This window comes from Tachypleus tridentatus, chromosome 9 (assembly GCF_004210375.1).
Source record: "Tachypleus tridentatus isolate NWPU-2018 chromosome 9, ASM421037v1, whole genome shotgun sequence".
Lineage (NCBI taxonomy): Eukaryota > Metazoa > Arthropoda > Merostomata > Xiphosura > Limulidae > Tachypleus > Tachypleus tridentatus.
The window spans coordinates 76,211,739-76,227,062 of record NC_134833.1 but is presented as its reverse complement, the minus strand read 5'-3'; the positions used below and the strand labels follow the sequence as shown (position 1 = coordinate 76,227,062).

General features: G+C 34.2%; 1 protein-coding gene across 2 annotated transcripts in view; it reads right to left on the bottom strand.

The window, feature by feature from the left end:
• Positions 1-804: 804 nt before the first annotated feature.
• The window catches only part of LOC143225533 (LHFPL tetraspan subfamily member 6 protein-like), a 41,882-nt gene continuing 27,362 nt past the window's right edge, over positions 805-15,324 (bottom strand). For both annotated transcript variants that reach the window (XM_076455163.1, XM_076455162.1), the window contains 2 exons: positions 10,768-10,866; positions 805-6,558 (listed from right to left, as the gene is read on the bottom strand). In XM_076455163.1, the coding sequence (XP_076311278.1) occupies positions 6,440-6,558; positions 10,768-10,866 (218 nt within the window). In that variant the 3' untranslated portion in view covers positions 805-6,439. The remainder of the gene's footprint in view (positions 6,559-10,767; positions 10,867-15,324) is intronic.

Below are 15,324 nucleotides of genomic sequence, written 5' to 3'. Positions count from 1 at the left end.
GTCGCGAAAATATAAACGTTTTTTGCTCTAACTTTTTTTATAATTTTCAGTTAACGTATTGCTTAAACAATGAAATTATCTTTTATAACATAACTATTATATATATATATATACAATAATATACTTTATTATTTACAGTATGAAGCATTTGTTAGTAGCGTAATTTTTCAAAAATTATATATCTTCTTTAATTTGTTTGTTTGTTTTGGAATTTCGCACAAAGCTACTCGAGGGTTATCTGTGCTAGCCTTCCCTAATTTAGCAGTGTAAGACTGGGAAGGCAGCTAGTCATCACCACCCACCGCCAACTCTTGGGCTACTCTTTTACAAACGAAAAGTGGGATTGACCGTCACATTATAACGCCCCCACGGCTGTGAAGGCGAGCAGGTTTGGCGCGACTCGGGCGCGAACCCGTCACCCTCAGATTACGAAGCGCACGTCTTAACGCGCTAGGCCATGCCAAGCCCATCTTCTTTAATAATGAATCAGACCAAAGTTGTTGCTCTTTACGGACGCAATAGTACTAGTTTATCGTGTATTATAAACATGTCGAAACAAAAGTTACTATAATATTTTTGCTACATAATACTGGTTTATTAAAAATAGACTGGCACAGTGTTATGCCTTTGAACTTACAACGCTATAAACCAGGTTTCGATATCCCTTGAGCAGTACACAACTAGCCCGTTGTGTAGCTTTGCACTTAACTTCAAGGAAAGACAAAAAAAAAAAAAGATTGTTGTGCTTTCTGTAATTGTTGTATTATTCGTGTTTGTTGTAATTACAAAAACAAAATGAAGTAAGGCTGCGTAAAATAGAATTTAATAATTTTTGTTTGTACATGAAGAACGAAAAGAAACGAGTTTAACTAGAACGCACACGTTTGTTGTTAAAAGCATACGTAAATAACTTCTGGAAGCATAATATCTGATAGTTTGATGAACGATATAGAATTAGAGCTTCAAAATTTTACAATAAAGTATTCTGAATAGTATAATAAAGAAAACATTACAAAAAGATAAAAATATAATTGATAATTATTAGAATTTTAACCTCAACTAACAAAAATAATATTGAATAGATTTCTAAATCGTGGCTTTCACTACGTTGTTGATTTCGAGAATTTTTGGTAGGCATAGGTTCATTTATTAAATTTTTATACTTCTGCTATTAACATTCTATTTTTCATGACAATACATCATAAAACTGAACAGAAAAAGAATGAGCGAATAAAACATTAATACACAGTCGTTAGAGCAGGGTTTCCCAAACAGTGGGTTGCAGTTCCCAAAGGGGTCGTTAGAATATAAGATAATAGTAGCTTTATATTTTCAGTGAAAAGTTGAACCAACATAAGTTTCTCTTGAAGCTAAATGCTATTGCGTTGATCCAACTATTTTCATACACAAGCAACTGAATTCAGTACCACAGATATATAATTGTATCATTCGGTTTTTGTACTTTTATAAATCAAGAGATTCACGAAGGGTAGCCATTTAAGACATAGAAGCTGACTGGCATGGCCGGATGGTTGAGGCGCTCGACTCGTAATGTGAGGGTCGCGGATTCGAATCCCCATCATACGAAACCTATTCACCCTTTCAGCAGTGAAGACGATATAATGTGACTGTCAGTTCAACCTTTCGTTCGTAAAAGAGTAACCCAAGAGCTGGCTGTCGGTAGTGATGACTAGCTGCCCTCCTTCTAATCTTAACTGCTAAATTAGGGTCAGCTAGCGCAAATAGCTCTCTTGTAAATTTGCGCGATATTAAAAAAACAAACTAGCACTAGAAAATAACTTCCCTAACATTCATTCCAGAATTGTCACAATTGTTTCAATGGAAAAGGATATTTCTATCTATTTGGCAGTAATGTTACGCTCATTAATTTGGTTCAGTATTTCAGTGTCTGATATTGTAAATAAAATATAGAGGTTATATGGTAGTAAGGATGAAGGGTTATATTCCAATGAGCAGCTGTTTGAGAAACCCTACATTAAAACACAAACTTTACCTTCATCGAAGACTATCAGAGTCCATAAAGAAAAATTAAAATAAAGAGTATTTTACACCTCAGTAAGTCGTAAGATTAGCAATATAACTACACATGTGTGTGTGTGTATATATATATACTCTTCAAAACAAGAAACGCAAAAGGGATATTTTTGTTATTTTAAAGAGAAATATATGTAATAACGTTACAAGCTCAGAGTATGTGATGTTACATGTGTTAAGGCACTGATTGTCAGACCAAAATAACAATAAAAGTTGTGCACTTAGAAAACGGAGGAAAACATCGGATTTTTCGCCAAAACGCATGCGTGTCCAATAAATTTGTTTGAGAGATCTGCATGTTCTGCAAGTGCAACATGTGCAAAATCCCTATAAAAGTGACGGGTTCTCGGTTTCCATAGCTCAGTGTTAAGCCACCAACACGCAATACATTTACGCCAAGACTGACTGAAGCACAACGCAACAACGTCATTGGTCGCTTGGAAGCAGGCGAATCTCGATCAGATGTTGCCAGAGCTGTGAATGTCCACCCAAGCACCATCACAAGGTTATGGAATCGCCACCAACAACATGGATCAACTCGTGACCGTCCACGATCTGGCAGACCTTGTGTGACCACGCCCGCACAAGATCGCAACATCCGGTTACGTCACCTTCGGGATAGGACCACCACTGCCATGTCTACTGCCTCAACCATACCAGGGCTGCGTAGGATTTCCGATCAGACCGTACGCAACCGTCTACGAGATGCAGGAATCCGACCTCGACGGCCAGTCAGAGGCGTCATCCTCACCCAGCAACATCGTCAAGCACGGCTGCAATGGACTCGGGCACATCGGGTATGGCCTCATCGACGATGAAGGCATGTTTGGCTCAGCAATGAATCACGTTTTATGCTTCGTAGGCAGGATGGAAGGACCCGTGTTTACCGTCGCTGAGGTGAACGTTTTGCAGCAAACTGTGTGCAGGATGTTGACAGATTTGGTGGTGGCAGCGTTATGATGTGGGCTGACATCGCCTACAATACCAGAACAGACCTTTTGCACATTCGAGGGAATCTTACGGCTCAACGATGCGTCGACGAGATTCTTAGGCCCCATGTGCAACCCATCATGGCGAACATCAACGAGTTTTTCAACATGACAACGCCCATCCTCACACAGCCCGACTCGCCACTGTCGTCTTGAGACACCACAACATCAACGTTCTTCCCTGGCCCTCCAGATCACCAGATTTAAACCCCATCGAACATCTTTGGGACGAGTTGGACCGACGTCTGCGACGGGCGACAACCTCAACCGTAGACTCTACCTCAGCTTGCAGCAGCTTTGCAGGCTGAGTGGACAGCCATTCCACAGGATGTGATTCGTCATCTCATCGCTTCCATGGGCAGGAAATTCCAAGCAGTTATTGATGCTCACGGGGGGCATACTCGTTGTTGACGTTGAGTGACGTTAAACTTCAACTAGTGAGCGTGGACTTCGCCTTTGTCGACTTTGGATGTTCAGCAGTGAATGTGCAAAGTTTCACACATGTCATACAGAACTACCCGGAATAAACTTGTTAACAATTTGTCTCATATTTTGCCTTTTGCGTTTCTTTTTTTGAAGAGTATATATATATATATACACGTATAATTCACTGTTTTATGAAGGTACAGACATCAAATAAATAACACAGTCCATCAAACATTGTTATATGACCCCAAGATGTAATTTTTTACATTGAAATTTAGAAACAATTTTTATATACACTTTGAGATCAATATATATTACTGTACAATATTTCCCTATGGTAATTTTCATTAAAATGGTATTTTTAGTACAGTTTTCATATAAATTGATATGCAAATTTAGTCCCTTTATTACTGTGTGGGAATTTCAAACTAAATTTAGCACTCAGCTTGTCTTATCTAAAGATGAAGTTAAGTTAGAAAATATTTGTAAAAAAGCCAATCTAAGTTAATCAGAAGTGCTTTCTGTACGTGTTATTGTTTCATACCACAATTTACCATAACGTAAAATGAAAAGAAAAAAGGCGAAGCGATAAATTTAGCTGTGAAACTGAATAACAAAAAAAATATTGGATTAAAAAGCATAATTCACATAAAGCCATCTTCTACACCTAAAACTACAAAGTTCTACTCGATGACAACACGTATACCATCGACTTAGCTGAACTATTTATAACTAAATTTCCCAAAGTTGCTTTTTGAAACTCAGTTTTATAACATGGTTGATGTTATACAGAGGATTGAAACCATTATATTGAAACAGTTACTACCTGTATCGCCACGATAGGTCATGCTCTGTCTGATGACGTTCATCTTGATAATAATCCTGCAGCGTAGTTTCCATTATAGCAGTATCCTTAAAGCTTTCATATCCAAAGCGCATCATTCTTCTCTGTTTGTACTTTCCAAAATCGATATAGTGTATTAGGACGACGTTATCTCAGCGTTTACTTCACTACTTCGATCGCAGAGATATACATAGATGCTACGTTTTGGCTACTTGACCAGTATGATTTCATATGGGATAGCATTAGTACCCATTTCATTCTCCAACTGCTTCAGGTACCCAATGGAAGTACGATCGGAAGCCTTATCTTAATGAATCCATGATCCTGTCCTCACATCTAGAGAATATTCTTGATTATATTTCGCACTGTTACGTGGGTCAAGAGTGGACATTTGTTTGTTTGTGACCTATGTTTTCTTGAATTCTCACCTACTAAAAGACTTTGTACTGTGGTACTTTGCTTACCACAGATGGAATAGGGTTCTTTGCAGGTCTCTTTCTGGATGATCCTGGTCCTCCAAGTTCACCAACATTCCTTTGTTTTCAATGCTATTAATAATCCCCACATATAATATATACATACCCATCCGAGAAATGCTAAATCTTTGATTAAAACACGTTTTTATGATTTGAGTACACGAAGATTTTACGTCTCAAAGGGTTGTTACATATCCTTTCCAAAAGTGATAACATAATGATATTCATAGCATGCCAGATATGTGAAAATGTAGTTCGAATACACATAATTCCACCGTAATTTTTTATTGACCGTGGTTGTCATGTGACTTGCTGATTTGCATGTTGAAAATCGCTTTACAATAACATATTCAACCCTCTGTATGTTTTCTATGTTATGTATGAAAAATTAAAATTACTGTTCTTCTTTGTTCAGTAACTAACTTTGTAGAAATTCTACATTCGAAGTGAGTATTCTCCATACTGTCGAACACTGTCTTATAATTCAACAAAAGTGCTTTTGTGTCTAAACTCTGTTCAACATATTCTATAATTCAACAAGAGTGCTCTCATTTCTTTCTTTTTTAAAATTTCTGTCGAGCGATATCCATATATCAGCAACAGTACTCAAGTCTCTTTCATGATTACTTTTATAAAATTAGTATAGTCGATCAAAAGTGACTTTGTTTGTTCACCCTTTTTAAAACGTTAGTAGAAAAATATTTATAATTCAACGAGTACTTCTCTTTAGTTACTACCGTTTTGAAGATTTTTCTTAAACAATATTTCATAATATAGTAATAGTGGTTGTGTTTTATTTCCATCCTTCCTAAAACTTTGTCTTTTTTTTTCAAATCACTCAAAGTATGTTTATTTTGAAGAATCCCTAAAACGTTGATTTGTGTAGCCGACAATTTATTGGAGTTTTATCGTAATGTGCTGATTTCAATATCCTTGGTAGGCAGAGCTCAAATAGTTCGTTGTTGTAGCTTTGTACTTGACTACAATTAAAAACCTCTCATAATGTTTTTCAATATGTATAAATACACTAAAAATTAGCATTAAGGTTATTCAGGATAAATTTTCATACTGAAATAATATAATACTATAATACTACGAAACCGATAAAATAAAGAACAGTTCAGTAAAAAAGTAAATTAACAGAGGATTTGAGTTTTGTGATGTAAATATATATTTACAAGAACGGTTAATTTATTATTACATTAACAAAACATTCCGCTCAACAGTATTTTACAGATAAATCAAAGTGTTTTGTTTGTTTTTCAAACGTAATTTTGTTTAAATTCTAGATCTACTGAAAGGCAGCGTCTTATAATTATACCAGAACATTCTTTCTTAAATTGCCTGTTCATTGACCTACTATAATTTACTAGCAAATTTCTTGTGAAAAATATTTGCATTCTCTTGTTGTTGCGTTTGTTGTTCCATTTTTATAATCCTCACTTGTACTTTTATTCATTTTTTACATAAATTTACTCATTTATTTTAATCACTTGTGGTTAACAACTCGTTTAAAATTAAAACATGAATGTTCTTGTGCCATATAACCTTATAACGTTCATGTCTTGAAGATCAAGTATATAAAAACTCACAAAACATAGTTGAATACAGATGAGTTTTTAAAGGTCAACTATATCCCTATCCATTGGTCATATTCGACAGGAATGAGGTTTAGTCCGAGAAGCCCAACATGAAATAAATATGCAGAGAGTTAGCAGAATCACGCCTGTTCCCAACAAATATAAAGATGAAGATAAATGACAAGTTCCTGAAATGGAAAACATAAAACAACTAACAGTCATGTTTTTGAAGGCAAACTTAACTATACAAAATCAGCAAATTAAAATCAATATCTATGTACGTAATATTGTTGTATAAATGGTTCATAAATACTTGTAGGTGGCTTGCAACGGCACCACATTTGATACTCCCCGAAAGGGAGCCGAATACTGCCTAAAGGGGTCACCTGTTTAAGCTACTCGCACCAGAGTACAGTAATGTGTTTTCTGTCAGTCAGTCAGTAGACACTAAAATGGCGTCATAATGAACGCTAACGTTGAAATTTGTCGTGACGCAGCAAAACGTGCGCATGCCATATTGTAGGCTACAACAAAAAAATGGCATTTGAACTTCAAAAGCAGGAATTAAAAAAGCATTTGTTACTTTTAAGTTTGGGTTTGTTTACTCCTGAAACAAATTACTTTCGGGGTCCCTGCAAAAGTACACCTAGTATATAGTATATTCTTCTTCAGGGTTTGTGCACATGTCAATTAATGTTGAAATATTGAAAGACAGATATGTGGTGCTTTGCCGTTCTTTGCTATTAATGTTAAACTTTACTGTAATATTTTCCAAAAATTTTCAAGATTAGTTTAAATAAAAAGCTACCAATCTGTACATTACGTATTATCGTATTCTTAAATGTATGCATCTTGCACACATAATGATTGTAAATGTATATACCTTGCACACATAATAATCACAAATGAATATACCCTGCACACATAATAATTATAAATGTATATACGTTCCACACATAATAATCGTAAATGAATATACTCCGCACACATAATAATCGTAATGTATATACCCTCCACACATAATAATTATAAATGTATATACCGTGCACACATAATAATCATAAATGAATATACCCTGCACACATAATAATTATAAATGTACATACCCTGCACACGAGCGACACTCAGGCAAGTTTAAGAAAATTAATCAAACAAAATTCAAATTGAATGCTGTGAAAACTCTGTATCGTCGCACAGTGAATATTATCACTATTTTTATGAATTTAAGACAAAATAACACTTTGAAAGAAAACAGATGTCACTCTCTTCGTTGATACCCCTCAAATCAGGACTACTAAGCCTTCTTCAACATTACCTTCAAAACTAAGAACTAATACTTTCTTGATGTATCCTCAACAAGTGACTACTAAGCCATTCTTTATATATATATATATATCTTTTAAAACCATAACTACTTCATCAAACCAGAACCATTAGCCCTTGAAAAAATTTCAAACTAAAACTGCTATCTGTCCTTGGTATATATGTGAAAATAAGAATAAAATGCTTAGCATTAACTACAGATCTAATATTGTGACTTTGGTGAAATGGATGATGAATAACAATTTCAAATTTGTTTATAAATATCTCGTCATCGTTAAAGTTTTTTACCCCCAAATAAGTCTTCTTCAAAACAAAGATCAGGTTGCCTATTTAGTGCTCTGCCAATCCTGAAAAAAGTTTATTTTGGTGGAACGGGTAGAAATTTAGACATCAAACTAGGAGAACGTAAAAAAGAATGTTAAAATGATCAAACAAATAATGTTATTTTTTAACACATAATCATAAAACCAAATGGAAATTAGTCAAACAACACACAAAACTAGAAATTATACCAGAAAAAAATCACGGAAAGTTTGTTAATTCAAAGGTTGCCAAACTACCTCTGAAGATCACTTTAAGCTGAACCTCTTTATGACGTCATATGCCTTTAATGGATTTGGAAATTTCATCAAATATAAACATTGTACGTGTTTTCCTCACAAACAAACGTTCGACTAAAGAGGACACATGAAAGTGTTGAACCTAGTATCCATATAAATTTAATTTTTTTCCGTACTAGTGGATACTAATGAATTTTAGATTACTCTACGCGGTACTGTGTATTTACCCACTATTATAACCATTAACCCTTTTCTTGATATAGTCTTAAACCAGTATTATTAACCATTTTATGATTTACTTTCACAAGCCAGTTCTACTGACTAGGCCAGGCATGGCCAGGTGGGTTAAGGCGTTCGACTCGTAACCTGAGGGTCGTGAATTCGAATCCCCGTCACACCAAACATGTCGCCCTTTCATCCGTGGGGGCGTTATAATATTACGGTAAATCCTACTATTCGTTGGTAAAAGAGTAGCGCAAGAGTTAGCTGTGGTGGTGATGACTAGCCATCTTCCCTTTAATTTTACACTGCTAAATTAGGGACGGCTAGCACAGATAGCCCTCGTGTAGCTTTGCGCGAAATTCTAAAACAAACAAAACAAATCTACTGATTAATTCTTGATATACTTTCTCAAACCAGCTCTTCCAACACTTTCTTGATATACCTTTAAACCAGCTTGACAAACACTTTCTTGATATACCTTTAAATCAGCTTGACAAACACTTTTTGACATACTTCTTCAAACCAGCTCTAATAACTCTTTTTAAACAAGAAACTTTAGGTGCTCTCTAATATATTTTCTCAAAGCAAGATACAATTTCTTTTTCGAAATACATCCTTTAATTAACCAGGGCCATTAATACTTCATTGATATACATTTTCGAAACAAGACAACAATCTGTCTTCTGATATACGTCTTTTAACCAGAACCATTAATACTTCATTGATATATTTCGTCAGATCAGCATTACTAACATTTTCTTGATATCATTCTTCAAACTAGAACTATCACCTCGTCCTTAATATACTTTCTCCAACTAGTGCTAGTGGACTTTCGTTGATATACTTCCTTAAAGTTGGTCTATTAACCCTTCCTTGTACATTTTCAAACCAGAACTACAAGCCTTTAGCTGATATCCTTCCCTAAATCTTGAGATTTATGTCATTTATTTCACTAACTTATTCAATTAGATTAAAGTCATTTACTGTAATGATTATTATCGTTAAAAATGGATCAGATAATTCATTGATGTATTACTTTTTGTAAGCTTACTTATTTATGTGCTTCTTTAGTTTAGCGTCATTTAAGCCACTTGTACACCTCATCAAACAACGGTCACTTCATTCGTTGACTTATTCGTTCAGTCTGGGTTCACTTATTTGTTTGATGTATTCCACTTTTTCAGGCTCGGCATGGCCAAGCGTGTTAAGGCGTTCGACTCGTAATCCGAGGGTCGCGGGTCCGAATCCCGCTCCCACCAAACATGCTCGCCCTTTCAGCCGTGGGGGAGTACAATGTTACTGTCAATCCCGCTATTCGTTGGTAAATAGTAGCTCAAGAGTTGGCGGTGGGTGATGATGACTAACTGCCTTCCCTCTAGTCTTACACTGCTAAATTAGGGACGGTTAGCGCAGATAGCCCTCGAGTAGCTTTTCGCGAAATTTAAAAAAAAACAACAAAAAATCCACTTTTTAAAATTAATAAATTGACTTACGTATCACTCAAGTTAAGGAAATGTTATTCACTAATGAAATTTATCCGTGTAATTTAATTCACTAATACGCTTCCTTTGGTAATGGTCAAATAATTCATTCTTCTTCTTCCTTGTGCCAAGTTCACAAAATTATTTGGAGTACTTCCTCAGGCTAAGATCATTAACTTCACTAAGTCACTTTTCAAAGTATAGATCACAAAATTCAGTGATGTGCGTTTCCATAAAGGAACATTAGATCACAAACTTACTTTAAGACAGTCAAGGGTAACTTTTTTCATTGCCTTATTTTATACAATAAAAATAATTTATATTAATCAAAACCAACAAAGAAACATAACTTAATTACTGCTAGAAAATAATATTCTAACTAAGTAAGGTTCGAAATCAACTGAATTCTTTCGCTTGCTTACTTGTTCATTAAACACCGTTTTTACACCAAGATCACATATTTTAAAATACAGAGAAAATCCGAGTCACAGCAAAGTGAAAAGAAAATCATGTGAGCGAGAATTCACAAGCTGTTTACAGTGGATTTTAATGGAATTAAAAATATTTCTGAACTCACAGCTGTAACTTTGATATATAATAATAGGGGCTGTTACAAAAAGATCTTTTAGCCACAAAGAAGTGACACCTATGTATATTGTATACAGATGTTATACAAACACTCTCTAGTTAACTACATATTCACTAATATGTATTATTAGTAATACACGTGATTGTGATAAAGTTTAGCTAAAAAAGACAGCAGTATACGTGACTACTGAAGTGTATCGATTTTGCTTGTTGAAAAACTTACCAGGATCATAGGAGTCTGAGATGTTACCACAGGCTTCTCGAATTTCTCTGGTGCTCCATCCATTTGGATATATGGTAACACCTGTGATAATCAGTATAACTGCAAGATATGGAAAATAAAAGAGAGAAACGATGATTTATAGATATCAATAAAGGTTCCGTTATAAGTGGCTAACATATAAAATTATTTTCAAAGCGTCGTGTAGAGTCCATTAATGTAATCTAATAACTGTCGTTATGCTACATTTAAACACAAATAAAAATCTAGGTACTTCAACTAATACGTTTACTTTATTTACAACAAATAAACTGGATTTTAGAACACATCATAAATACAATTCGTACAGTACGATTGTCTTACATATGGTTATAAATAACAACTTCTGAGAAGAGTGCATCACGAATATGCACGTTCAAAAGGTTCTGTGGAATATACATTACGAATTCCATAATATAAACAATGAATTCTGAGAAGGATGCTTCGCTTATACGTTAATACATTATTAATGAAGGATTTGCACTATTCAAGATAAACAAGACTCTGCGAATTATATAAGAAAAACTCATTCTAAAGACAATGAGTTACAAACATATAATCTTTGGTTAAATTACATTATTTCTGCTCATTAGTTTAATCACCATATTTAAGACTATTATAAGTTTCTTTTCTAAGTTTTATTACTACTACTAAAGTTTTTCGTAGTTTGTCGTATTTACAAAAGATCAAAATTTATTTATTATCAATTTGAAAATTTGTTTTAAAAAGTAAATAAATTGATCTTTGAACGTTGCGAAGAAAAATGATCAAACGAAATAACCGAAAAGCAATTGAAAAAGTTTATTAAACTCGGTTCTTTTCATATCGAAAGATGTTCTATTGAAAAGTTAATGACGTCTCGATCGGCTCGGCGCTCAGTTCGTAGTCTGAAAGTCGCTGATTCGAATCTCCGTCACACTAAATATGATCGCCATTTCAGCCATGGGGGCGTTAGAATGTAACGACCAATTTCACTATTATTTGGTAAAAGAGTAGTCCAAGACTTGGCGGTGGGTGATGATAACTAGCTACCTTCCCTCTAGTCTTAGTTAGTTATTAGTTATCACCATTAGATTCCATCTAGGAACATAGGGTCGCAATCGCTTGCGGATTCTTCAACAAGTATTTAAGTGAGTTGGTTGTTAGCCCACTGCACCGAGCCGTCCCTAATTTAGCAGTGTAAGACTAGAGGGAAGGCAGCTAGTTATCACTCTTGGGCTACTCTTTTACCAACGAATAGTGGGATTGACCGTCACATTTAACGGCTGGGTGGGCGAGCATGTTTGGCGCGACGCGGGCTCGAACCCGCGACCCTCAGATTACGAGTCGCACGCCTTACGTGCTTGGCCATGCCAGGCCCCCCTCTAGTCTTACACTGCTAAATTAGGGACGGCTATCGCAGATAGTCCTCATGTACTTTTGCGCGAAACTTGAAACATACGACTCGATTGGTTATCCATGTGCTACTGGTTAACTAATTGGCGTTGTGACATAGTTTACAAAGAATGCAGCTATGGCAAGATATACGATGAGTTGACCAGCACAAGGTTATTATATATCTTTATTTGAGTGCCTTTCACTTAATGTATTCGTTGGAATGTTTATTATATTTAGTTTTATTTTTAGTATTATATTTTCATTATAAAGGTTGTTTTGCATTATTAGTTTAGCATATGTAGTTAGGATATCTCATCAGATGTTTAGATCTCGTGAAGTATGATTTGATTACGGCCAAGAAAATCGCTTGTGAAGAAGGAACAACTTTTTTCGTTGTTGTTGTTAAATTTCATGAAATATTCGTGAAGTTTTTGTCAGATATTTTAAAAACCATGGATGAAATCATGAGAAAAATCTAACGTGTATCTGAAAGTAGTATTAAAGAAGAAATTTATTCAGTTTTGGAAACTTGTTTTCAAAGGTTTTCGAAGTTGACTCTACACTTAATGAAAAAATTGCAAATTAACTTACATTTAGACCATCCTGAAAACAAAGGAAATAATGCGATAAATAACGTGCATTCACTCTAAGCAAAGAATGAATTACAGAGAATAATAAATAAAGTAAAATAACATATTGAGGTTATTTTAATGTAAGAATTCGGCTCAGATTTATAAAAACATTTTTAAACCATCAGTAATAACCAAAAATATTTCAAGAACAAGAAAATACTTCAAATACGTAAATAGAAAAATAAACGAGACTTTGTGAAAATTAAAGGATTATAATTTGTGGGGTTTCATTATGATGATGAAACCCCTTATATTGGTAATAAACTATTAAATAATGTAAAGGGCATGACATAAAAAAACAGAAAATTCAAAATGGAAGTCACGTTGTAAAAGGAATGGAGAAAATAATGAACGCAATTTGGGAAATAAAACATGAATGAAATAATAATGATGAGAAACATAACATAGTTGGAAACCTTCGTATAGAGAAATAAATTAATCCAAAAATAAATATAATCACTATAGAAATTTATATCATAGAAACAAAGGAAACGACAACTTTAGAAAGGAAACAAAAGCCAGGAAGTAAAAGGGAAGTTAAGTTACTTTCTCGCACAACTTGGTTAAACTGGTTTCAGAAGTGGTGGAGAAAGAACTAAATATTAGTAATTTCGATTTAAAATGTCTTACAAAAGAGAACGCTCCTTCCTTTCAAAAGAAGCTTAACCAGAGCTCAAACATTATGATTACAATTTCCATTTTGTAGATATTGGTTATATGAATAGAGCTCAAGATAATCAAGCATTAATGTAGCAAATGTCTTTACATTACGTTGCTCTAAAAACCCACAATGACTGATTCATGTCTGGTCCACGCTTCCAAAACATTAATACTATTAATTTTGTTTTTGTCTAATTATTGGTTGTATGACTAGTGCCCAATATACACAAACATTAATGTTACAAATTTGTTATTTGGCGATCGCTTATATGATTGGGACTCACAATACACAAACATCAATGCTACAAAGTTTGTATGGCGAGAGTTTGCCCACCAGTGGCACAGCGGTATATCTGTGGAGTTACAAGGCTACAAACCTTGTTTCGATACCCGTGATAGGCAGCGCATAGATAGCCCATTGTATAGCTTTGTGCTTAATTACAAACAAAGAATAGAGTTTAAAATACTGAAACATTAACTATTTATTTACTTTATATGACTGGTTATATGACTAATCTAAAATAATCAAACCTTTATGTTACACTTCTTTTCTACCTTATATTGTCATTGGTTGCATGAATAAAGTTTAAACGTTGAAACCATAAACATGTTAGTGTTCTATATTTCTGGTGATAATGATTTTTTATTCATGTTGAGAATCATTTGGATAATAAGAACAAAACATTTGTTTGTGAAAGAGGATAGTGATAAATTTGAAAAAAAAAAATGAATATGTCGGCTTCAAATGTGTTTTCAGTAAGATTTTGGCATGTGGTCATTTTTGTTTATCTTACACATCCTGCAATTTTTTGTACAAGAAAAAGAGAGAGAGAGAGAAATGAATTATTCTCAGCTCATGCATAATGTTTATTTTTAGCTTGTGATCAATCGTTTCTAAAGTCACAAAGATCGCTTAACCTTTTAATAATTTATAAAGATTACCAGCACTGACCAACGAGTCGAATAAGTAACAGGATAGAGATGGCGAGATTATGTTCCAATACATCTTCCTGATGTATCGCTTCCGTTTTCAAAAAATAATTTCTTTACTTTTTATACCATAATGTATATAGAGGATTTGGGGTTCTACGCTGATCTGTAGAGATAAGTGGATAACATAGAGTTCTAAATCAATAAATATTTCTAAACGGCTAACAGTCAACAATGTCGTTATAAATAATGCGAAATTGTTGCTGTTATGAAACATTAATTTTGGAGAAAAGCCAATGGTAAGATTAAATATAATACTGAAAGTGTTCTTGAAAAAAAAAACTACTGAAAACTCGTAGTTTTAAGAACAATAAGTTTGTCCATATTAAAATATAGTACAAAAAAGATAAAACTTACAACCCTAAAGCAATAAATACGAATCCATTACTTCTCATTGTTCATGAACGTCGAAATATTCCAACTACCAGAAGTGAACATGCCGTGAATTGACCTTAAAAATAAAATTTGAAAGAATATTATCTATTACACAGTATATTCGTTAGAATAAAACTGGCTCTTTTAAAATTATTTCACTAGTACGTATTATTAAAAAAATTCAACAAGATGCTCACAGCTTTTATTAAAATAATTTGACGGACTATACAAGCTCAGAACGTATGGTTGGGTGAGATTGAGTGTATGAAAATAAGTAATCTATGAATCATAAATACGAAAAATACAAAATAAAAAATTAAAAACATAAAGAAGTTAAAACTGAACTACAAAAGCGAGCAGATAAACGTAAAACAGCGCATATAACGAAACAATAAAATACGAGACTGAATACGTTTATGAACCAAATAAAGTTTGCCCGGCATGGCCAGGCGTGCGACTCGTAATCTGAGGGTCGCGGGTTCGCATC